Below are 26,513 nucleotides of genomic sequence, written 5' to 3'. Positions count from 1 at the left end.
GATATTTCATATGAGTAAAATCATAAAGTATTATTTTATGACTGGCTTCTTTTACTTAACACATTTCAAGGTTCATCCATGTTGCATTACACATCAGAACTTCATTTCTTTTTATGGTTGAATAATATTCTGTTGCACACATATATCACATTTTGTTTGTTCATTCATCTCTTGATAGACATTTGGGTTGTTTCCATCTTTTGACTATTATAAATAATATTGCTATAAATATTGGTGTACAGGTATCTGTGTAGTCTCTGTTTTTGATTCTTTTGGGGGATCTATACCTATGAGTGGAATTGGGGGGCAAGTGTTAATTCTGTATTTAACTATTTGAAGACTGTTTTCCAGAGTGGCTGCACCATTTTATGTTCCCATCATCTATGTATGAGGGTTTCAGTTTCTCTCCATTCTCACCAGCACGTGTTTTCCATTTAAAAATGCTGCTTCTTCCACGTCAAAGGGCAACTGTGATCACATTGGTCCCACTCAGGTAGACTAGGATAATCTCCTAATCTCAGTATTCTTTTTTAAATTATGTTTAAATTTCTAAATTTTTTTTAGTTAAAAAAAATCTCTTATTATATTTTCCCATTACCATTTAGTCCTTTTATACCCTACCTCCTCTCAGCAATCACCTCACTATTGTCCATGAGTCCTTTTTCCTTTTCCCAATCTCAATATGCTTAATCATATCTATAATAATCACTTCTTAATGTGGAAGGAAACATATTCAAGGTTCTTGGGATTAGGATGAGGACATCTTCAGGGGCTATTATTCCGCCCATGACAACAAGTCTGCCCTTGAAGCTGCAGCTATTTACAAACGAGGAGCTGTAGATTAGCTGTTACATTGTCCAGTAGTTGCCTATAAAGCAGTTTTCTAGCACCTAGAGTGCTACACCACATACCTTATGTGTGACACCCCATTGAAGTGTACAGCTGTGTGCAGGGAAACACGGCTCTTGGCACAGCAGTTGGCAGGCCTTTGGTAAAGAATTGTTTGAATTCCAGAACATGTCAAGGAGTCAGGCATCTTGCCTCTAATGATAGTCAGGTATGAGATTTGGAATAAATTGAATGAGTGTTTCTTTTCATTATTCCCTGTATGTTTGGGTATGATAAGAATCTGTATTTCAGGAGTTGGCATGATGACCACAAGAGGGCTGTGTGGTTTTGGCATCTGTTAGGTATTGAATCACTTAAGATAGTGATGCGGGGAGTGGTTGAAAGGTGGGCTGTGGGGAAACTGACCGAGGCTACTACCTCTGTGACCTTCTGTTCTGTAGGTATGATGGGCTGTCCCACCTCGCCTTGCATATTGATGATAATCTGGTCTGCAATGCAATGGAAATAATATAAGCATAAATATATCATGTAAACATAAATATATAGTTATGAAATCAACACTTGTTTATGCCCATTTGCAAAGGGCAGCAAAATATGACTAACTTAAAACAGTAGATAATTTGCATGACACTTTGGGAAGTTTTTTAGTTAGTTTGTATTGATTGGTTAAAAACAAATGTATACATTTCTAAAGGTTCATAACCTCACAAATAAAATGAGTTGTTTTATGAATATAAAGACCCAAATTGAGGAAGAAGGATGGAGATGTTGGCAAGTGCTGGTACTTCTTTTGTTGTGTAAGAACACATGTATAGTCAGGAAATGATGGAAGCGTCCTAAAGGAAAAGTGTGTAGTAGTAATTCACATATTCTTTAAAATGAGGATAACAAGAGTAACAATATCTAACATGTACTGAGTGCTTAGTGGGCACAGGACTTTGTGTTAACTATTATGCATGTGTTATCTGATTTGATTTTCCCAAGTATACGTGGATGTGTTACATGCACATACACAAGGCACATGTAACTGGGCCTTCTTTCATGGTAATGGAGAAAGAGTCGTGGACCAGCTGGCCTGGGTTTTTTGTTCCACCTTGAATAACAACCCATCATAAGAACATGGATACTGCCTTCAGTTTTTGAGTCTGTTTGGTCACCTATAAAAGGACTAAAATATCAAAAGCTTCTCTTCCAGTTCTGTACTTTCTGATTACTGAAAAAGTGTGGAAGAGTCGTGAGTCTTTAGTTCAGTCCTTAAAGAAAGCCTTCCGAGAGAACAGGCTGTAGCTAAAGTTGTGAATAGGAGATTAGAGATATGTTTCCTTCTCACGGGTCCACAGAAAGGACAGCTTTCCAGTCAGATTTTATTTTAAAGATGTAACTCGATAAGGGAGCAGGCAGATTTCTCTCGCAGTGGGCTTCACTGTCTACAGTGAATGATATTAATACCCTCAATGATTAAATAACAGTGACAGTGACAATGAAAGGTGACTGACTGATGATTCAATTTGGGGAACTATTTGGCTCTCTGCTTGAGTCCTGTGCCGGGAAAGAAGCTGAATATATTTTAGTAGCATCCTCCAGATTAGGAGGATATTAAAATTTAGGATGTCAGGTAGTTGCTTGGAAAAAGAATGTAGATCATGGAAGGAAATGGCTTTGAGGTTAGTTGGACAGAGGGGTGGGTCACGTGTTGAATTTGCCGCTACTTTCTTGCTGCCCTCAGATATTGCCATTTTAAAGTGAACTCACAGGGGAATTGGCACGTTTATTCAGAACCAAGTGACTCAACTTGATGTCCCAGTAATGGTGTAAAGGAAAAATGGCAAGGTGGGAAGAATAAACGGAGGAGTAACCTATTGTGATTGAGGACCCCAAAGGTTTGCTTTTTCTAGACATTTCCTTGACTGTATCTCTGAGGTTTGATTATATTACGTAACAGGTTCTGTTTTGTATTGGTGTACTCCTCTCATTTTGTTTCACTGAAGCCTGAGTTTACCTTATGTTTGTATTTCCACCTTCAGGTTTTTTAGATTGGGATTTATTGACTGCTGAATTGAGAGAGTATATGGCTATCTATAGATATGACATTCCAGTAACTTATTTTTGGGCTCTAGTTCATATTTTTGAAGATATTGAAGATTACTGTTAAAATGCCATTACTTTGTCTGGAAACATCAACAGATTAAATAATACATGCATTTTCACTTTAACGTTGCATGCTAATGACTATGTGGCAGGTTATTCAAGTCGAATTGTGGGATTGCTTTGCTCAGATGGGTCATATTTTAGAAGCACTGCAGCCTAAGTGTCACAGAAAGAGCATGATCATGCAGACTTCTCTTTTAAGTCCTGGCTTTGCCACCTATCTCATGCATGGAAGAGTCACTTACCTCCTTTTCTTCTCTGTTAAATGGAGAAGGTGATACCTACTTGTCAGGATTTAAAGTGGAATCAATTGGATACTATGTGCAGAGAGCCTAAGTGCCTAAGACCTATCAGACCATCAGTGCATGCTACATCTTCTTTTTGACACTTAGTTTTGATTCTGAACTTCAATTTTAAAATGTATCTTCAACTCCGAACTGTTCTTTTTAGTTTGCTTTTGATTCAAGTTGTGTGGCCCAGGAGCACCAATAATAATTGTTAGATCAGGGTTGGAATCCAGCTTGTACAACTCCAGAGCCCAACTAGTAAATCCCTATCCCATGCTCCCTCATTAGATTCCATTCCTTTCTGTGCTGCCCAAGCACACAGTTGCAACCATCACTTTCCTTTTTTCCTTTTTTTTGGTAGCAAAAAGTCATGGCTCCCTGGAGGGAGAAATGAGGAGCTGTTTGGGTAGAGTTTCAGTTTTGCAAGATAAAAGCATTCTAGAGATATGTTATACAACACTATGAATATAGTTAACACAGTGTACACTTAAACATGGTTAAAAGGGCAAATTTTATGTATTTTCTCCACACATTAAAAAAAGGAATGGCTCTTTTATCATTCAAGAACTAAAGATTGAGCATTTCTCCTGTGACCAACTTTTCCCTGCTTCCACAAGCAAAACTGCTTTTGAAGTGTATATCCCCCCTCCTTTCTGTGCAGGTGATTGTGTAACAGGAGAGTTTCTGTTGTTGAATTTGGTGACTTAATACTTGGAAGTTTTAGTTTGGAGATTACAAGAACAAAGGAGCTGTATTGCATAAGATGTTTGGGTACAATTCACTTGCACTGCTATGTGTCTGCATATCACTGTGGGTTTCTCAACATGAGCTTTCAGCATACCAGGACAAAAGAAGGAGGTTTTACAAGTTTTCATTATTCCCATGGACCTAGGACAAGAGCTGTTATCATAAAACTATTCCCAGGACATGAGTTTATTTGGGTCTGTATGAATTAGGTACCTTCATTTGGCTCTGTGTTATATATGGTAATTAATCTGTATAGACTACCATAGAATCTTTTAATCATTTAATTTCTCTATGAAGTGCCCCAAAACTTGGATATTTCATTGTTATTTACCTTCTGTTTTCAAAGGTTCTAAGATAGAAATCACATTTCAAACAATGTAAAATAGTACAGAAAAGAATAAACTAGAATATGACTGTAAATGTAACAATCACTTTAGTTAAATTAATTGTTATAATTGATACCAATTTGAATTTACTGGCAACCAAAACAAAACAAAATTCAGTTTCCATTGTTTATTATTTGTGAAAGAAGACCATAACATCATTTTTGTTGAGAGAGATGTTGCTAGAATTAAATTTGAAGATTTTCTTTTGTGAATTCGTGTTTGGGAGGGAGATAATTACTAGTGAGTAATAAACATTACCACTGACTAAAATTTTCCAAGAAACAAATACTCTTTGAGTGTATAGGTTTTGTTAATACCTGAAACATAAATGCTGAATCAATGAAGTTATTTTTAGGCTGCAGAGTATGACAAAGCTTGCTTTTCAAGTGACTTGCGTAGTACCTACTGTTTGCCACATGCTCTGCCAGACACTGGGGATTAACAAAGAAGTTGTCCTTGAAGTACTTAGTTGAGTGAGTGGGGAATTTGGATAGGCAAGCAGATTATTAGAGTACAGTGTGCAAGTTTCTATAATGGAGATGTATACAGTGCTATTGCAGTAGTTGGGGAATTCCAATGATCAATGACATTTGAGTTGATTCTTAAAAGTTTGCCGGGTTGAAAGGAAGTGAGGGATATTCTTTACAGAGAGAATGCCTTAGGTGGTCAAGCTTATTTTAGGTAGGAATTTGTACAATCTAGACATAGATGATTAACATCCACAAACTTCTCAACTCAAATAGCATGTCTTCAATGGACTTTTGGCATGTACTTGAATGCAGCTACTTCATGGTTAAATTCCCTCCTGTGCCTTCAGATATTCTGCTACACGTTCAAATCCTAGTATGTGTTGGACGGATTGATGGATGAAAGGAAGGAAAAGGGAACCCTGTGTTACAGATATCACAAAGTACGGGTGAGGTAGAGTTGTCACTGTTAGAAAACTTGGAAGCTGATTTACATTTTCAGCCAAATAGAAGAGCTATTTATTTATTTATTAAATATTAATTTTTAATTGATTTTTTTAGAGAGAAAGAGGAAGGGGGTTAGAGATAGAAACTTTGATATGTTGTTCCACTTATTTATGCATTCACTGATTGATTCTTGTATGTGCTCTGACTGGGGATTGAACCCATAAGCGTGGTGTATTAGGATGATGCTCTGACTGATTAAACTACATGGCTGAGGTAAGCGATTTATTTTTATACTTCAAAGGGACTAGAGGTACAGTCAATGTTTTCCTGAGAAAATAGCTTGGACTCTGATGAATTACCTGCACAAACATTTAGTGTGGACTCCAGAGACCTGTCCTATGCAGCACTAAAGGAATGAGTTCACTCTAAAAAAGTTTAAGGGCAGTTATTACCCTCTAATCACAACATCCCTGAACTTTAGCCAGTCCTCTGTGGAGTGTCTGAGTTTTAAATAGAGCTGCTTCCCTGAGGTCCCTGTAGAATTATTAAGCTGTGCAATGTATGCCTGAACAGTTCAGAGGGTTGATGGTGGAGGGGTTATTTTAGATGAATGATTACCATGTGCAGTGTTAGTTTTGGTGTACTGATGTTGAACAATCTTTTTATTTCTCCCAACAATAACTAGTCATCATGCCAATAGACTTCTTAAGACTTCTCATTCAGAAGGATATACCCCTTTCTTTCAACCTCTGGAATTGTGTGTCTGTGCTTGACTGTTCTCTTGGCTGTCTCACAGCTATCTCAGACTTAAACTGGGCTATTTGTAAATGTTATTCTTCACCACCTGCTCCAGATCCATGCCGTCTTTTGCTGTAATGTCACTCTCACTAAATGGATCACCATTTATCTGGTGACTCAAGGTAGAAGCAAGGTGTTAATTCTTGACATCCTTCCTTAGCTCTGGAGTCTAACCAGTCAGTTTCATTTAATATTCTGACATCCATCTCCCCTACTTCATTTGATGTGCCATCAGCCTTGTCTAAGCCATCATTATTCATTTGAAGTACTACCCTGGTCTCCCTCCTTCTACTTCTGCTGTTTCCAATCAGGTCTTCACATGGCATCCACGGTAATTTTGTGAAACATTACTTGGTTGTGCCATCTCATGCTTACAAACCTTCCGCGGCTTCCCATTGCACTTCTTTAAATGTTTTAATTCAGTGTTTTTTTTTTAATTTATGTATATATTTTTCCATTGCACTTTAGATGAAATAAAAAGGATTTATTGTGGCCTATATGGCTGGGCATGGCATACTTTTGACCTGCACCTTTCCAGCTTCCTATTTTCCCCATTACTTCGCTGTCACTTTCTCTCCAGCTATGCTTGCTCTCTTTCAGCTCTTTGAAGTGCCATGCTGTTTCTGTTTTAGCTTCTTTTTTTCAAATATATTTTATTGATTATGCTATTACAGCTGTCCCATTTCCCCCTTCACTCCCCTCCACCCTGTACACCCTCTCCCACCCACATCCCCCACCTTTAGTCGTGTCCATGTGTCATACTTATAAGTTCTTCAGCTTCTACATTTCCCATACTATTCTTACCCTCTCCCTATCTATTTTCAACCTACAATTTATGCTACTTATTCTCTGTACCTTTTCCCCCTCTCTCCTCCTCCCACTCCCCTGTTGCTAACCCTCCATGTGATCTCCATTTCTGTGGTTCTGTTCCTGTTCTAGTTGTTGGCTTAGTTTCTTTTGGTTTTGCTTTAGGTGTAGTTGTTAATAATTGTGAGTTTGCTGTCCTTTTACTATACATGTTTTTTTTTTTAATCTTTTCTTAGGTAAGTCCCTTTAACATTTCATAAAATAAGGGCTTGGTGATGATGAACTCCTTTAACTTGACCTTATCTGAGAAGCACTTTATCTGCCCTTCCATTCTAAATGAAAGCTTTGCTGGATAGAGTAATCTGGGATATAGGTCCTTGTCTTTCACGACTTGGAATACTTCTTTCCAGCTTCTTCTTGCCTGTAAGGTCTCTTTGGAGAAATCAGCTGACAGTCTGATGGGAACTCCTTTGTAGGTTACTGTCCCCTTCTCTCTAGCTGCTTCTAGAATTCTCTCCTTCATTTTTACCTTGGCTAATGTAATTATGATGTGCCTTGGTGTGTTTCTTCTTGGATCCAACTTCTTTGGGGCTCTCTGAGCTTCCCGGATTTCCTGGAAGTCTATTTCCTTTGCCAGAATGGGGAAGTTCTCCTTTATTCTTTGTTCAAATACGTTTTCAATCTGTTGCTCTACCTCTTCCCCTTCTGGTACCCCTATAATTTGGATGTTGGAACGTTTAAAGGTGTCCTGGAGGTTCCTAAGCTTCTCCTCATTTTTTTTGAATTCTTATTTCTCCATTCTTTCCTGCTTGGTTGTTTCTTTCTTCCTTCTGGTCCACTCTATTGTTTTGAGTCCCAGTTTCCTTCCCATCACTATTGGTTCTCTGTGCATTTTCCTTCATTTCTTTTATGGTGACCTGCGTTTTTTCATCTAATTTGTACCCAAAATCAACCAATTCTTTGAGCTTCCTGATCACCAGTGTTTTGAACTGTGTATCTAATAGATTGGCTATCTCTCGGTTGCTTAAAATGATGAGTCCTGGGGAATTGATCTGTTCTTCTGTTTGAGACTTGTCTGTCTCTCTCTCTCTCTCTCTTTTTTTTTTTTTTTGGTCTGGTTGCTCCTATTGCAGTGAGGGGCGGAGCCTTAGGTATTTACCAGGGCTGGGCACCCCAGTCACTAGATTGTGACGTTGTATGTGGGGGTGGGGTCAGGAGGGAAAAATGGTGGTAGCTCCGTTCTCCTCTGTGGGACCTCCGTCCCTTCTCTGGGATTCTGGGTTGTGCGCTCTGCCCCGCCCCACAATCACTGCCTCACTGGGTCTGCCAGCTGCCGCTTGCGTACTCAGTGTCCACCTGCTGCGATCTTGCATGCCCCAGATGCCTTACTTGTCCCCAGCTGCCTTATGTGCCCAACTTTCTCTGCTCTCCTCGCTGTCACCTGAGGGCTGCTCCTCTCCACCCCTCCTACCGGTCTGGATAAACTGGTCTATTTCAACTCTTGGCTGTCTGGCTTCCATTCAGATAAATTCTCTGTCAGTTCTGGGTGTTATTCTGCCTCTAAATTGTTGTTGTTCTAATCTTGGTTGTGTGTGGAGGTACGGTGCGTCCACCTATGCCTCCATCTTGGTCGGAAGTCCCATGCTTCTTCTGTCTTAGCATCTTTTCTCTGTTTCCTTTGTCCAGAGTGCTGTTGTCCACGCTTCACCTGGCTCACTTCTCATTTTTAGGACACATCTTGTTACTCTTTCCTGAGAGGTCTTCCACGTCATCCAATCTAAAGTTGCCCTCTGATATTTTTTGTCAAAATTTATCAGAGTTTAAGATTAGTTTGTTTCACCTCTATCTCCCTGCTATAATATGATGCTCCACGGAGACCAGATCTGTGTGGTTCTGCACTGTGCCGGGTAGCACAGTGCTTGTACGAGGACAGTGTGTCATAAATATTTGTTGAATGAAAGACTTTCATTAAAGTAAAGGTAGATCTACAAAGGAGAATCTTGGCTTTCTCCAATAACCACAGGATGTGTCTAATTCCTATAGCAGAGTTTGCACACTGCTTCTGTGTGAGTGTCGGGTAGAGTACTAACAGAAAGTTAGTTATTTGCTATTTTGCCTTCACCCCCCGCCCCCCGACCAAAAAAAAAAAAAGAAAGAAAAAAGCTTGGTGGCTTTTTCACTCTTTGTTGTTGGGAATCTAAGAGACTAAGTTGAGATCCTATTTTCTTTTTTGTATATGTGAGGTTTTTTGCTTTATTTTTTATTTTTATTTTTTCTTAATCCCTTTACTTTTTTCATCCAGTCCCCTAACCCCTGCCCTTCCAACAGTTGTCAGTCTGTTCTCTGTCTATGAGTCTATTTCTATTTTGTTTGTTAATTTTTTCCACGTTTTAAAATTGTTGTTCAAGTACAGTTGGCTCCATTTCCCCCCACCACTCCCCACCCCAGCCATTTTCCTTACCCCCTTTAATCCTACCCCCTTTTGGTTTTGTCCATGTGTCCTTTACACATTTTCCTGAAAACCCTTCCACAGCAGAAAGAGATCCTATTTTTGCTCCTGTAAAACTGTCTTAATCTTGAGCAAGTTAACTAAGTTTTCCCAGGTCTGTTTCCCCATGTATAAAATGTGGAAAATTATATTTATTCTTGTTATGAAGATTCCATGAGACCATGTATGCAAAGTACCTCATACAGTGTTTGGCACCTTGTAGTTCAGGCATTCTTTTTCTTGACCCCTTTATATAGCAAGAGACTAATAAGGACTCTGAGAAAAAGTCATTTAACTTACCTCGTAAAATTATTGTTCTTATTTGATGCATAATGATACCCAGGAGCACTCACATGAGGTCAAAATCAGTTAAGAGGAAGTAATTCATCTCTAGGGTGCAAATAAACAATGATGGACTGGTTATTTAATAGCCAATAACATTGGATCTCTCAGAAAGAAACTCACTGAATTCTCCTTTACTTTATTCCAGGAGTGTTTTTTTTAAACATTGTAAGATTAAAATAACAAACACAAGTAGATATTTTTCATTCTGGTTCAAGTAGATATGCTGTGGAGAAGGGCCACAAGAAAATATTTTTCCCGCTTTAGTATTTCTATGGGGAAGCCTTGGCAGTACCATTGAAAACTCTGGAGGCCAAAGCTCTTCTAATTATGTTGTCAGCTTGGGGGGTAATTTAAAATTTTAATATTCTGAAGACAGTTTAATGGGTTAGATTCAAATTAGTAAGTGGTGTATATCTACCGCCTACTCAGGCATTTCAATCTGGATGCTAGATTGTGTTTAAGGGAAAATGCTTGTGTTACATCTGTCAAAATCATTAAAGGTTAATTCTCTGCCTCTATTAAGGCAGAATAACTCACTGACCCTTTCCTCTAATAAATTTGTCTCACTGGATGACATGTGACAGTACCGTGGCAAGGGGAATTGTTTGCTCTCTCTGGAGAGAGTTAGGGGCTTGAGCATTAAAAGCTCTAAGCCTGTTTGTCTACTCGAATATTGATCCAGACAAGGAGCTATATTGTTTATTATGGGATAGGTATTATCTACAGCAGTGATTTTTCAACTGATATGCCACAAGAATTTTTAAAACCTGTAACACCTAACTATTTAGTAAGGGCACTGACCTCTTTTCCCCTTTCAGGGGTGTCCAACCTGCGGCCTACAGGCCTCATGCAGCCCAAGAGGGCTGTGAGTGCGGCCCGACACAAAATTTTACATTTACTTAAAACATTATGAGATATTTTGTGATTACATGTCACAATGTATTTAATTAATGTGTGGCCCAAGACAACTCTTCTTCCAGTGTGGCCCGGAGACAGCAAAAGGTTGGACACCCCTGCTTGTCAAATAAAAAAGTGACAGCAACCAAAACAACAATACCCATCTGGTGTGCATGAATCAAAATCATACCTATATTTTTTGTTAAATTGGCAAAAAGTGTTTTTTGGTATGTGACAGAATTTTCGTAATTAGTTTCTGTGTGCCATGAGATGAAAAAGGTCGAAAATCGCTGATCTGGGGTGTTGAGACAAGGGGATAGACAGGATGATGAATGGATGCGAGACACCGACTACTTAGCGCAGTTGTTTGGAGTGTGGGAAATTTAGGGAGGCCAAGGGAACAGACATGACTTCTTTCTGGGACTCTCTCACCCCGCCATGTTCTGTAGCTAAAGATTTCACCTGAAACCTGAGCCAAGTATCTTGAAAATATATATGATTGGTTATTTGGGACATTAGACTAATAATATGTGAATGTACTGGAGAAAATCCATGGCCAACACTGCAGAAGGTGTGCTGTATGGACAGAGGAAGGGCTAATGAGAACTGATGTCTAGACATTTCTTTCAGCTCATGATCAGTTTCTCACTGCAAGTTCAACTTCAAAAACTAATATGGCTAAACTAAGAATAGTGGTTGTTAATGCTAACATATATCCAGCATAATGTTAGCACGTCCTGTCATCTTACAGAGATGGCAAAAAAAACAGTTGTGGTGTTTTCATTAAAACAACAACTTGTTCTTTTACTCATATGTGTCTCTCAGAGTGAGTAAAAGTTGACATTATCTATCAGTGGTTTTGGCCCATTGAGTTTTCTTTTGGTGTTTTCTGTGTCTGGTGGGCTGCAGTGTTTTAAAAAGAAGTTGGGGCAATACCTTCTCAACAATTTCTGACCTTCTGTGGAGAAGAATGAGGGCCCACTATTCAATGCAAGTCTGTAGTTCAAAGCAGACTACCTCGATGTCCTAGCAGGACTTCAGAGTCCCTGCCCTCCTGTTGAGCTGATTTGACATTTAAAATGACTTATTCAGTGTGTTTCTCTTTAATGAGATGCTAGAAACTGAAAAGAATTCATAAAAGAACCATAGTATAGTCTTCGGTCTGCCAAGAGTTAGCCATGTGCAGTTGGTTGTAGAATGTGACGTAACTCTTCCTTTCTTTTTTGTTTTCCAGAATGCTATGAACCTACCCCCTGACAAAGCCAGGTTACTGAGGCAGTACGACAATGAGAAAAAGTGGGAACTGATTTGTGATCAGGTAAGAAACAATGATGCTTTTATCAAAAAATAGCAAAAGAAGAGATTTCCTCCCTAAATATATTAGACTTTTTTGTCAAGAGATGTGTGGATTTCTGTTATGTGATTCTGCCTTTCTGTTTCTTAGGCTCAAAGCAAAACTTAAGAAATGACTTCTTTTATTCTTGCATGGTTTTGATTCTCTCCTTTATTTTCAAACTTTTTGTATTAGCTTTCTCGGAGATCCAGTCAAGTGGGCAAACCAAATTCACATGGTCTGTTTTCCTGTTTACCTTACATAGCAGTTAATGCTGTTTGAGCAATGCATGTCCTCTAGTTTAGTTGGCTCTCCCATTCATGTGTATTGATGTGCAGTCACATAAAATGGTGAATTGTTTATAAAGAAACATTGTTTAGGCTGGTAAAAAATTACTTCAGTTTTTAGTAATTCTTTTTATTTTATCATCTCGTAACAAATTCAGACTCTTCAAAGGAATATAAAATAAAAAGCAGAATTCTTCATTTACTTTCTACTCTTATAATTGTACACCTTAGAGTTCCAATGGTAAGACTTTGATGTTTCCCTTTGGTTTTTGTTATTTAAAAGCAAACAAGTAGCCCTGGCTGTTGTGGCTCAGTTGGTTGGGCATTGTCCCACAAGACAAAAGGGTCTCACATTTGAATCCTGGTCAGGGCACATGCCTGGGTTGTGGGCCAGGTCCCAGATGGGGCACGTGCGAGAGACAACCAATTGATGTTTCTCTCTCATATTGATATTTCTCTCTCTCTCTTTCTTCCTACCTTCCCCTCTCTCTAATAAGTAAAATCTTTAAAACACAAACAAACAAGTATATAAACACACACACACTTTTGCATCTTGATGCATTTGTCGGTTTATACGTCTCTACCTTATTCTTTGAAATGTTATGTAGTATTCCATTGTCATTGCTAGTGATTTGGGGGGAATTTTATTCCAGGGCTAGGCACAGGCTAGTTGTTTTAAAACTTAGAAGAGTCACTCTCTGAAGGTAAAGAGTCGGCTGTATATAAGATATATATTATTAGCTCTTTCATTTTGAGTTTCAGGGTGTTTGTGTACTTACTTCATGCCACCCTAAAAATTTGAGGGAGTGTTGTAATTCCTCCTGATGGAGCTCCCTTGGGGCTGTGTTGTGGGGATAAAATGTGTCAGGGGAGAAGAGGGTTTTCCTAAGAGGTTTGCCATGCTTTCTGAGAAGTAGCTGTCCACACTTCATGTAGTGTTTCTGAAGCACACATTGTGTGTTGTTTGACCTAAACCCCTAAACTAAAACAGTAAGGAAATGATGGTAAAAATCCCCCTCGCTTTTCCATACTGTATTAGAGCACCCAAAATGGATAGAAATGGAAGGGGAAGCATACTGCTCATGTGACCATGTTTGAAAAGAACACAATTTTACTGACACTTACATTCTCCTTTCTTGAGACTTAATTTTTAAAGAGTATTGTCTAAACCTATTAGTGTGAGGAAAAAGGATTTTATGACAGTGAACAAATATAGTAGGGTTAATTAATATGAAGGAAAGGTAATCACACTAGTTAGGGAAGTCCAAAGATGTGACAAATTCCTGCATTACCACAGGTTATGGTAGGGGACAGGGAGGCAGCCTGCGGAGACCATAAGTTAGTGCTGTGAGGAAGGGCTGAACTCTCCTTCCTTCCTCACAGGGGCAGAATATTCATTGCCAACTCAGGCTGCCCTGCTCCTTTCTGGCTTTAATGAGTTATTACTTTTTTGTATCTCCAATATGCCAGAAGGGGAAGACTGCTGACGATGGAAGATTTGTAACAGCTGAACTCTTCTCTCAGACCAAAAGTAGCTCCATTGGGGCAGCCTGAGGCTCTGAGAGGAGCAAATTAGTTGATCTATTATTTGTCTGATTTTTAGCTCTTCAAAGTTCTGGTTATTATTGCCTTAAATGTTAATAGGCCAGGACATGGAGAATTTAGCTACTTCATCTTTTCTTTTCTAGCAGTCACTTTAACTCAGGCTGAGAGCTCTAAGCTGAAGTGGCTCCATCAGTTCCGAGGTGTTGTGGGTGATTCGTTAGTTATAGTGAAATAATAATAATTATTATTATTGCCAGTAGCCAGCATTTAGTAAGCAGATTTTCTTTCTAAGAGTGCTGTGTTTAATCTTCAAAGCATACCAGTAAGATATTTAATAGTATTTCCATTTGTCATGTGGAGAAAACTGAGACTAGAAGTCAAATTATTGCTGAAGGTCATTTAGCGATAATGAAGCACAGGCAGTCAGATTCTAGAGAATATGCACATTCCGGGGTCTACTCCCTTAATTATACTTTCTGCACCCTTCTTCACCAAGTACTCAAGTGTGTGAATGATATACAAAAATAAAAAAAATACAGGTTATCTCTAGTTCTCTGATTTGTGTGCTGACATTCTCTCCTGAGCTGGAGAGAAGCCAGGGAGTCTAGCGCAGGCACTGAGCCTCATGTACCCGTATCACCACTGTGGCAAGCTGTCATTTGTCATTGTGAGGATTGTGGCCAGCAGAAGACTGAACTCACACTCACACACAGGTAACTCACTGGTGTGTCTGTCACCCACATGAATATAATTTCCACTAGGTATGTTTCTGAGGGAAAAGATAAAATCCATTAGCTTAAAGCATGCCTTACATATTACTTATATGGCAAATATTATGTATTGGTGTTTATCTGACTGAAGGTTTATCCTACAAAGACCACACCATTCATATATGTGACATGTATGACATATACATATATGGTACACATATGATATACATGAGACCCATATATTTAGTACTTAACCTACATTTCTCTGTTACATAACCTGAGGGATGCTCAAAATACATTTGCTTTTATGACTCCATTTATATGAAATGTCCAGAATAGAAAAATTCGCAGAGACAGATAGTAGATTAATGGTTGCCATAGACTGGGGTTGGGGGGTGGTGGTGGAATGAGTGACTGATAATGGGAATTACATCTCAGTAAACAAGATATTTGCCTCTGCAACAACCAGAGATGGGGAAAAAGAGGTAGGAGGGGAACTTAAATAAGTGTTTGTGTGGATCTTCTTTAGATCCTAATCTGAACAAACTATGAAAAGACTTTTTGAGAAAATTGGGGATATTTGATTTGTGAGTCCAAAGACATTATTAGATAATTCTAAGCAATTATTGTTGACTTTGTTGGTTTGGCATTGTGATTATATAACAGTCTGTTCTTATTTTTTAAGATATATATACTAATGTAAGGGTGAAATGATATGATGGGTTTGCTCTAAAATATTTTATCAAAAGAAAACAAGAAAAAGGGATGGTGGTGGGATATGTTGGTGTGTATAACAGTACACTTGCAACTTTTGTATATGTTTGCAAAGTTATAAGATTTAAAAGTAAAGACATTTGCTACTTAATGATCTGTCTTTTCCTCCTCTACAAAGTGTAGTTAATAGTAAAACCCTTAAAATATTTAAGAATTGGAGGCAAATGTGGAGGGTTAATATAAAATGCTCTGTCCTGATTCAGTTTAGGAACGTCAACTGAATTTAATACCATTCATCAACTTTTTCATACTTGCATATGGTTGCATTAGTCTCACTCTTTGTTTTGTAAGTGTATCAATGTCTCCCCCACCAGGAGTGAGTTACTGGTGTATGTACCTTCAACACCTTGCTTAATGACTGAAACAAAATAGGTGCTTAATTGAAAGTGTGTTAACTAAAAGAGAGAATAGCTAAATGATGTGTCTGGGAGACAGTGGAGAAGAAAGAGAAAACTGAAGGGAGAAGAAGGTAGGTGGAAGCCTGGAAGCAGTGGTTTCTTCTTTCTTTAGCCCTTTACCCTCCTCTGCCTGTTGGTGCACTTTGCTTGTGATCAGATGGAAAGGTGCCTGATGTAGGTGTGAAGGAGTCTATATTGGTATTGGTGCAATGAAGCTCTGTCTTCACCCACCCACGGTGAACTGAAAACAGAGTTATTTGTCTAATTCTAGGGAGCAAGTTATTTTAAAGGCATTAAATCCCAAATTGCTTTCTATAGTACGAGTATTTCAGCAATGTTCCTTTGTCCTTTCCCGGATTGGTACATAAATACAAAGATGACCTGAGTTGCTCGTGGGCCTCCTAAGTTAAAGTAACATGGGAGAGCTGTTTCACTCTGGTCTGAATGGGGCCACAGACACCTCAGAAAGAGAGGCTCTCCTGTTGGATTTTGGGTGGTGTAAGGCGCATCCCCGAGAATTTATTTCTGTGCTGTAGTAAGTGAATGAGTTCCCATGAGGACATTAATTCAAGAACTCTGGGGACACCGAGGCACGTTTAATAATAGCAGGAGATGGTAGTGTGGGGTTAAAAAGGCTGGAAATGCTACGTTTCTTTGGCAATCACAAATAAACCCCCTCAGCTGCATAGCAGTAATGGCGCTCCTTCTGTGCTCTTAGGACCTGTGTAGGCAGAGGATGCCCCTTGCTCTTCCTTTGGCCTCAAGCACAGGCCCGGTGCTGCATGGTTTGGCTTTGGGGTCTTGACTGTTTCCCATCAGTTTAGGGTCCAAGCTGCATTTAGGGAGTTTTAGAGATCCTAAATGAATTTTCATATCATTATATCAGGTATAGTCGAAACCATTTATTTCAAGCCATTCTTTATTTTTCTACTTCAAAAGTTAACGTAGGCTTGTCAAAAAGAAAAACTGTTATTAGGAGCCTATGAAGAAAAGTGTAAGTCCTTTTGCCTTCCCTACCTGTTCACTCATTCCCTTAATTTGTTGGTGATGAAGCTGAGGTTCAAGAGCATGAGTAGGTCAGCAGTACACGGCCCTCCTGGCTAATTAGTGAGATGAGAACACCTGTTTCCAAACTCGAGCTGCCAGCCCTTTCAGTTACTTCCTGTTACACAGGAACCTGGAAATGACTCACTGAAACAAACTGGTAGGTGAGAGGCTGTCACTAAGACTTCATCCTGTGATTTCTCAGGTGTATTGGTTTAGGGGGACAGCTATTGAACTTATGGGTGATTGGTTCATAACTGCACGTCCACTGAGTGATGAAGTGGAAGTAGAGTTGCACAAATACGGGACATTTTCGATGGCTGATGCCTGTGGGTTTAGACTGCATGAATGCAAGGTGCAGTCGTGAAATATTAGTGGTGCCACACCTGAGCTGGATTAGAAAGCTTCTCTGTGGCTTTGCAGGTACTGATGATGAGATTGGTTTTGGGGGGTGGTTTAGGATGGACTCTATCTTGCCTCCTAATGGCTGGCCATTGTTTTGCATTGTAGCCTTTTTGAGAGCTAGGGTCTCCCCTTTCCTTGACTTACATGGAATTATATGGGAGAAGGAGATCAAAACCAAAACAAGAAAAAGGTGAGAGTGAGGAGGTGGCAGAAAATCACATGGAGCTTGACTCAGCTTCCTGTATTAAGCACTTCAGGGAGATTCACTTTCAACTCTCAAGGCTTGGCATATGTCCTGATCAGGAAAGGGGAAGGCCCCTGCCACCACTCTGCCAGTGCCCAGCCAGGCTGGCAGCACTAAGCTATTGCACCACACCAAGGTGCTTCGTCACAGTGAGAGCTGCTCTGTTGTCTTGTTCAACACAACTGACCCATACCTTTCGAATGTGTTTAGTTATTAAGGATGTAATTATTTCTTAAACCCTTTACTTATATTTCCTGATACTATTTCTTTCAAAAGACGAGGGTGTTACTTATTGGCCAACTTGTCTCAATAGTGAAGCCAATGTGCCACTGGAATAAAATTTCCTAAAAAATTAAAGAGCTAACTAACATATTGCTATTTTTTTTAAATGTTCATGTTTTTGTGAGCTGGTTGGAACTCTCTGCCAGGTAAGCAAATATTACTGAATACTGATACATTGTTTCTGGTGGACCATCAGATTCTCAGTACTGAGGGCCTGTCTTCGGAGCACCAAGGGTAATAAATACACAGCAGCATGGCAGGGGTGGTGGCCAGAGGCCATGGCTTGCTTCAGTGCTGGGGCTGCCATGTTAATTATTGGAGCAAGCAGATGGATAACATAGACAATGGGGAAGAAATTGAGGAAAAGATAGTAATGCAGCAATAGTGAAGCCCTCCTCTCTCTCTTTCCTGGCTCCCAGACTCCAGACTTAATCTGCCTTCAGCCCCTGTCCTCAAGTTCCAGGCTTTGATTCTACATTTAGCCGCAGTCAGTTCATTCCTACTTTACCAGCTGTTGGGTTACTAGACAGCCATTGCCCTTTCCCCCTCCCCCTTATTTAGTCCTCTGGCTAGCTGATATTTTTACTATATTTAATATTGTTTGATGTTGAATTGTTTACATCTTTACTGTATTTTCTAATTCTGTGGTATGTTGAAATTCTAGCTTTTTAAATCATTATGAGGCTTTTGAGATCTATTTAATTCTTTGGAAATTCTATCTTGCAAACTTTTTGTGTTTTTATTTTATCATATTATTTTAAAAATATTTTCAAAATATTAAAAAAAATATTTTTATTTATTTTTAGAGAAAGGGAGGGAGAAAAAGAGGGAGAGAAACATCAGTGTGTGGTTGCCTTTCACTTGCCCTCAAATGGGGACTTGGCCCACAACCCAGGCATGTGCCCTGAGAATTGCACCAGCGACCCTTTGGTTTGCAGACTGGTGCTTTGTCCACTGAGCCACACCAGCCATGGCTTTATTTTATTGTTTTTGATACTGGGTATTTTCCATGTAATTCTTCTTTTGGATTTCAGATTTTTTATTTGATGTTTTGTCTTTTAGTTTATCTCTTTAAAAATTCAGTTTGCATGTTATAAAAATGAGAATTTTCTTGTGTCTAAATACATTGCAATTAAATAAAATAATTCCTTAATATTGTTTATTGCCCAATTTACATTTTCCAATTTTTTGTAATGTTCTTTCCATGTGATTTGTTCAAATGAGAATCTAGTCCAGAACCAGTCACATGTTGCACCTGGCTGTTATGTTCATTGAGTCTGTTTGAATCTAGAATAGACTTTTATTCATGATGTTCATACAGCAAAGAAGGTGCCTTTTAGACATTTTATCTTGTGCATTTACCTGAATGTTTCCTAGAGGTGTCTGAGCTCCTGAATTTCCTGTTAAGCAGAATTTAGATGTGAAAAGGCAGTAGGTTGATGCTGACTATGTCTAGGATATCGTAGGAGATGAATACTGTCTAATGTGTCACCATTAGAAAATATTGGTCCGTGGATCTGGTCACTTCCCCGACCCCACCATTGTATGATTATGTTTTCCTCTTTGAGCTGAAAGAAGCTATGGGATGTTAGTTTGGCACCATATATACACCTGGTTACCTATTAGCCTTGTACATTGTGGGTTTAAGACCAATGAAGAATCCTTTGCTGAATCAGTTTCACGAGGAGTTGCACAAAGGTGATTTTATAGTCACGTTTTCCTCCTACATTAAGCCAGCAACACATTTTCAATGTTTTGACATAAGGGAACCCCGTTATGCTGGCTCCCATGCCCCTTTGGCATGACTCTGTTATCCTTGAGAGCTTGTTTTATAATGCAAAACTTATTTCTTAGGCTTAACTTTTACTTTCCTTGCCTCAGACCTATTCCTTTTAGTGGGGGATGGCATTGGCAATGAGGATGTGAGTGCTAGAGACCATCATGCTGTGGGGAGCATTTGCTTCTCAGTTTAAGTATCTAGACCTTGAAAATGTCTGTCTGAAAACTGATTTTATATTGCTATTTCCAAATCAGTTTTTAATATTAACTTACTTAATTGTTAATTGTATAATTATAATTTTTCTTTTACATTGAAATGTTTTATTCCTAACATAAATGTAATTATTATTTTTTTCCTATAATATAAAAAGTTTCAAAGATACCAATGCCTTTATGAATGAAAACATTAATAACTAAAATTACTTAGTGAAGAATACTTTTTTTGTACTTTTGTGTCTCCAGAATGCATCCTATTGAAGATGTACTAAATTCTGTGATCTAGTCACTTCATATATGTAGATACATTTTCTGTTACTAATTTCCAATATAAGGTAGAGTAACAATAGAGTAACAAATAAATACTGTATTAGTTTCCTAGGGCTGCTACAACATCACAGATATGTGGCTTAAAGCAGCAAAGTATTCTGATAGTTTTGGAGGCCAGGAGTCCAGAAACAAGTGGTTGGTTGGGCCGTGTTTCCTCGTGAGGCTCTGGGGAGAGTCTTTCCTTGCTTCTTCTAGCTTCTGGTAGCTGCTCTAGGCATTGCTTGTCGTGTGTCTGCATAACCCCAGTCTCACCTCTGTCTTCATAGGCTTTTCCCTTTTTCTTCCCATTTCTGTTTCTTCTGTCTTTTATAAGGTCACTTATGTATTTAGGGCACATGGGTATTCTGGGATGATCTCATCTCAAGATTTTAATTTTACTATATCTGAAAAGACCCTTTTTCTAAATATAGTCACTTTCAGTTGTTTGGAGGTTAGGTCTCGCACCTATGCATTTGGGGGCCACTGTTCAATCTACTACAGGTACCAAGATGTATAATGATTTACATTATAAGCTTTTTGTTCGCATAACAGGCCAGGTTAGTATTGTTGACCATTGAGGGTTAAATTCTGAAGACTTAATCAGGGACCCAGGAGAGGCTCTTTTTAACATATAGCTTCAGTCTGCTCAGGGGGTTGTCTCTAAGTCAAAGGAAGGAAGAACATGCAGGTGCACACGTGGAGAGTGTTCTGGGCCAGGCTTTGAAGTAGTGTGCATCAGCAGCAGTCTTATTCCACTGGCTAGACTGCAATGGAGGATGGGAAATGTAGGCTAGATGAATATGCACAAAGAGAAGAAAATGTTTAGTAAGAGCTGGTCTCTGCCCTGGTTACCAGTTTTGATAGTTTCATTTGTTTTACATTGTATTCATTATTACACCTTGCTTTTACTTAGGTGTTCATTCATTTATTCATTAAATAAGCATTTAGTGCATAAGCAAGGGAAAGCAAAGAGTGAAGTGAGATGGTATGGGTCTGAGTTTCCCCAAAACTCATGAAGGGAGAAAAGACCCTAAATGGTAGCTAGTACCGCTTTGTCCTGAGTTCCAGCGGTGTGCAGGCATGAAGTGGCCATGGGACGTATATTTTTGCCCAACTTAACACAAAATTTTGTGTCTGGGTTATCTTCTGGCTTGAGATTTTAAAGAGACAGTCTTCCTTTCCTTGAAGTCTCCAAATCTGAGTAAAGGTATTAGGTTAGTTGCTGTTAAAAAGAAGGCAAGTTTCTTTTAGTTTCCTTCCTGAAAGCCAAGTTTCCCTTCCATTAACTCACTGCAGGTCTCTGATTCCTTGATTCTGAATCCCTGGAGAAGCAGATGCCCACCTTGTTTGTCGAGCTTTCTCATGTTTGATATCTCTGGAGTCATGGCAAAAGGAGTCTGAATCCAGAAGCAGGTGTTCATTTTTCCTTTTCCAGAGGTTACCTATGTCATCCAGTTTTTATAGCAGGAAGAAAAGATGCTGGCCAATCCTATAGGGTTAGGGGAGGGGAGTAGAAAAAGGGTAGAAGGTGACCTAAAGAAAGGGGAGAATTATTTCTTTTAGTACTGATCCTTTTTGTCAGCTAGCTATAAATGCTCTGTCAGAAGTGCTGTGAGAGCAAGAAGCCCAGGCTCAGTCTGACTTAACTTCCTAAGCTGGCAGAGATGACCCATCCCCTTACATTGCCTTATGTTGTTTGACATAAACTTGATTGTGTGAGCATCTTTTGTAAACTTGGGAACACTGTTACAGGACATGAAGAATCATAATAGGCAATTCATTGGCTAGACCTTTGACACTATCTTTTAGAAAATGATTTAAGTGAAATAGTAAGACGTTTTAGGCAAGAATTTCTGCTAGGTAATACAAACACTACTTTGTTTTAACCTTGGGCATTTAACTTAGAGTCTTTTCTGTGGGAAGCTGTTTTTGTTCAGCTTTCGCAAAATAGACAAGTCAAGCAGGATTTTGGAAGTCATTTGGCAAGCGGTTGAGCTGTTACCAAAAATTTCTGACGTTTTCTGTGTTCTAAAAGGTACCGTAATGGTTTGGAATTTTTTTTTCTGTTTTTTAATTGCTAGTGGATGACCTGATCACATGAGACTGTGGCTGTTTTCATTAATGCATTCATCAGTGACATGACTTACTGAGTACATGTGGTGAAGAGTGATGTGCTAGGTGCCAGGACTGCAGTGCTTCAGAAAACAAAATGCTGACCTTTCAAAAGGAGAAGGATGAAAAACATGGCGGATTAAGTAAATCTCATGAAATGACAATGAAGATGGAGTAATTTGCATGTCCCTAAAATGTTGGATATTTTTTTATGTGCTTGTTTGTCATTTGTGAATCTTCTTTGTTGAAGGATCTGTTCAAATCTTTTGCCTTTTTTAAAAAGCTGGGTTATTTGTCTTATTATTGAACTGCACAAATTGTTTAAAATATACTCTGGATACGCATCTTATCAGACATATATTTTGCAAATATTTTCTCTGTTTTGTGTCTTGCCTTTTCTTAGAAGAGAGTTCTTTGTTCTTCCAAGAACAAAGATTTTTCTGATGAAGTCTAATTTAGTTCATGTTTTATTTTTCAAGTGTTCCATGCATTTTGTGTCCTAAGAAATTTTTGCCCAATGTCAGATCACAGAGGTTTTTCTCCTGTAGAAATTTTATGGTTTTGGTTCTTAAATTATCTGGTCTATGTTGAGCTAATTTTGGCACAGGGGTGAAGTAAGGTTGGAGAGTCACTGTTTTCACCCCATATGTATATCCAGCTGTTTCAGGCATGTGTTGAATAGACTGTTCTTTTTCCATGAATTATCTTAGTATCTTTGAAAAAACAAATTGTGCGGGCCTCTTTTTGTATTGCCTGTTCTCTTCCTCTGATCCTTATTTCTCTCTTTTGGTCAGTACAGCACTGTTTTCATTACTGCCTTGAAATCAGGTTGTGTGAATAGTCTTTGTTCTTCTGCAAAATTATTTTTGCTACTTTAATTTCTTTTGCATTTTTATATAATTTTTAGAATAAGCTTGTCAATTTCCAAGAGAAAGCCTCCAGGATTTTGATTCAAGTTGCTCTGACTCTTTAGATCAATTTCAGGAGAGCTGACTTCTTAAGTGTTGACTCTTCTGATCTATGAACATGGCATCTTTATTTATTTAGGTCTTTAGTATCTTGCAGGAGTGTTTTGAAAGTTTCCCAGGGTATAGGTCTTGCACATATTTTGTTAAATTTATCCCTAAGTATTTCATAATTTTCAGTGCTATGCTAAGTGATATCTTTTTAAAATAAAAGTTTCCAGTGGTTTGTTCCTAGAAAAAAAACTGTTTTTTCCTACCACTTCATTTATCCCCTTATGGAGAAAGCTGGTTTATGCTATATCACTGCATTTTCAAAACCAGGTTCTATCATTAAACACTATCTTTAATGGTTTCTATACTGTAAACAGCAGCCATAAATGCTGAAGGTTAGTATTCAGAGCTTGGTTCTTACATTTAAGTAGATGCCTAAAGTAAACTCAAGGATGTGGTAAGGGCATGATTAAGCTCTGATAACTTCCCCCTATTTTCAGACCTTATGTTCTCTTCATAGGGATGCTTTCTTTGCATGTGTTAGACACTTGCTGACTTTAGTAGAAGGCATCTTCTTTCTCTGTGTCTTCCCATATTGTCTACTTTGAAGGTTCCTTGACACAAATTATGCCCTTCACAAATATTACAGTTCATTCAGTTTAGCATGTACCTATGGAAATTCTGAAAATGGTACCCATGTATTTATACACCATTTGATTTGGGGCAAATGAAGTTTCAGATAATCTAGTTAATGTAATTATGGTCAGAAAAGCAATCCATAAAATAAGAGTGTGCTATTCTTTCAAACTTTGAAGTGATGGAAAAGTATTTTGTTTTTATCTAAATCTTGAAATATCTAATGATTTCTACAAGAAATCTCAGGCTTATTCTCTCTCTCTCTTTTTTTTTTTTTTTTTGACTTGATCAGGATTAGAACTTGTTTCCTTCTCTTTTCCCTCTCCAGGTTTTATTTGTATGATACATGGTTAGCTCAGGAGACTTGAAAGATCTTCTGTATGTTATTCTTGTTTGGAAAGCATCCTTAAGTAATGTTTCTGGAATTGTAATAAATGGGGGAGAAAGGTTTCATATTTTCATTTTTCACATGAAGAAACAATGAGGTGTGTTTATGCCCCTTGCATTTTTACAGGAAGTGTATTCCCCAGAGATTTTGCAAAAATTTCCTGAAAACATAGTTTGTAACTGTGGTTTTATGATGTAAGTCTGTATCTTTAAACATAACTGGAAATATTTTTAAGTATTTGCTTACCAAAGATATGCATATTCTCTTTGTAGACTGAGTAAAGAGAGGGATTCAGGTATGGGAAGTAGGAAGTACATTCAGAATCTTTGGTGTGTAGAAGACCTACTTGGGAGGTTAAGCAAATGCAGATTCTTGACTATTTGATGACTTGGTCAGGAGAGTGTTTGCATCCTCAAATTCTTTAGACACGGGTCTTCGGTAGTGTGTATTTTAAGAAATGCCAATCTAAAAGAATGGAAAGCTTTGGCTCTTGGAAGGAGAAAGCAAAGAGTTTGATGATTATCTTAAGGGTTTTTCAGTGTAAATCTGACCTCCCATCACTGTTTCCAGTTCTTAGAGCCTCAGCTGCAGTAACTACTATTATTACTGAACAATGCTACATGTCAAACAGTCAGGGTTCATCCTTTTCTTAGGACAGCTTAAGATAATAAACAAACTTTATTAATATGATCTCCATTACAAAGTCAACAAATTCAGTTAAAACACTTTTTTTTGAAATTGGGAAAATGATGAACTATGAATAGGATTAAAGAAGTCCAATTAATACTACCTATTAGAGAATGAGTTACAGGATGTTACGATCAGGAAAGACCTGTTGAACTAGAAGAAACTTTTACTAGTCTAAATAAAGGAAATTATTTGGAAAAGTCTCATCAAAAGTTATTTTTGGTCTGAGACCTGTAATGGAACACTTGGAAAGTTGTCCACTCCTCTTGGACTAGGAAAATGATTTCATATTCAGAGCTGAAGAATGCTTCAAGGCTCTCCAAGAAACTATGGCTGTGGAATGAATCTGACATGCTGATTTTTCAAGTCTAGTCTAGTGCAGAAATGGCCAACTTTTAAAGTTGGGAATAAAGAAGGAGAGGTATACAGTATTACCCATATGTTCTTTTCACTATTCAAAACTCCTTATTGACTCCCTACTGTCTGTCCTATGCATTAGCCTATTATTTGATGTCTGCCATTGTGATTTCCAAGTTATCATTTAGATCCTTTGTGCCATTACCTTTCACAAAGTTTATTGCTGGGACCCAGCTTAACCCCTTGGAGTTCCTAGCACATGCCACATACTCGTACACTTTGTTCCCGTGTTCCCCCTCTGGAAGACTCCTCTGTCTCCTGCCCCTCACACCATCCCAGGATATCTGTATGCTGCCTGTCCTTCAAAACTCAATTCAAAAGCTACTTTCTCCAGGGAAGTTCCTTTGATCATCTCAGTTGGAAAGAGTCTTACCTTTCTTTGAACTTCCAGAGGATCACATATGGTTCTTATCATGTTCTACTTTGTATTACAGCAATGTCTGTTGTGTCTCAAAGATGAGATTTAATGTTTTGGAATTGAATTTGTTTCATTTTGTGCTTTTTATAGAGCATCTTGCATAATGTGTTCTGGATGAATGATAGAATAAAATGACATAAAATTTTTTTTACCTTGGTATTTTTCATGATGGTGCCTAGAAACAGACTTACTTAAATGTGATAGCAAGATTTAAGATGTTCGGCCCTGGCCAGTATGGCTCAGTGGTTGGAGTGTCGTTCAGTAGCCAAAGGGCTGTGGGTTTGATTTCCGGTTGGGGCACGTGCCTAGGTTGCAGGATTATTTTTGGTCTGGGCATGGGTTTGTGCGACCCCTGGTGAGGATCTCTGGTCTGGGTGCATAAGGAGGCAACCAATCGACGCTTCTCTTGCATTGATCTTTCTCTCTCTCCCTTCTTCTCTCTCTCTAAAAACCCAAATGAAAATGTCTTTGGGTGAGGATTAAAAAAAAGATTTATGATGTTCAGAGGTAGGGACTTGTTTAGCAAAATGTGTCCTTCTATAGTAAGTACAGGGACCCTTCTAAGTAGGGTTACAGCTGGCATTAGCTACTTCTGGTAGTTGTTAGACAAAATTACAATCTTGTCTGAACTTTCTTCCCTTGCTATCTGTTATTGTAAGTAGGTAGAATCCTAATATTTTCTCTAAATTGTCCTCTTCTTCCATACACATACTTTCTGTAGGTGGGACAGTCTGGTAGCCTCTCTGATGTTTCGTAGTTTTCTTGGGGTGGGGGCATGGAATATGCATTCTCTTGGGACTTTGGTATTCTGAATTTCTTGGAGAGAATCTAGATCTGTTTGTAGAAATTCTAAGTCCTGTGTTGGCTGAGATGTATGGCTTCCCTTAGGCCCTTCTGCTTAGGAACC

At 38.6% G+C, this 26,513-nt stretch overlaps 1 protein-coding gene across 5 annotated transcripts in view; it reads left to right on the top strand.

Annotated features, from left to right (window-relative positions):
* Positions 1-26,513, top strand: part of FMNL2 (formin like 2) — a 303,140-nt gene that overhangs the window by 161,784 nt on the left and 114,843 nt on the right. For all 5 annotated transcript variants that reach the window (XM_036023474.1, XM_028510859.2, XM_028510862.2 and 2 more), the window contains exon 2: positions 11,901-11,984. In XM_036023474.1, coding sequence (XP_035879367.1) covers positions 11,901-11,984 — 84 coding nt within the window. The remainder of the gene's footprint in view (positions 1-11,900; positions 11,985-26,513) is intronic.

The sequence above is a fragment of the Phyllostomus discolor genome, chromosome 4, assembly GCF_004126475.2.
Source record: "Phyllostomus discolor isolate MPI-MPIP mPhyDis1 chromosome 4, mPhyDis1.pri.v3, whole genome shotgun sequence".
In the NCBI taxonomy this organism is placed as follows: Eukaryota; Metazoa; Chordata; class Mammalia; order Chiroptera; family Phyllostomidae; genus Phyllostomus; species Phyllostomus discolor.
This window is presented reverse-complemented; position numbering and strand designations above follow the sequence as displayed.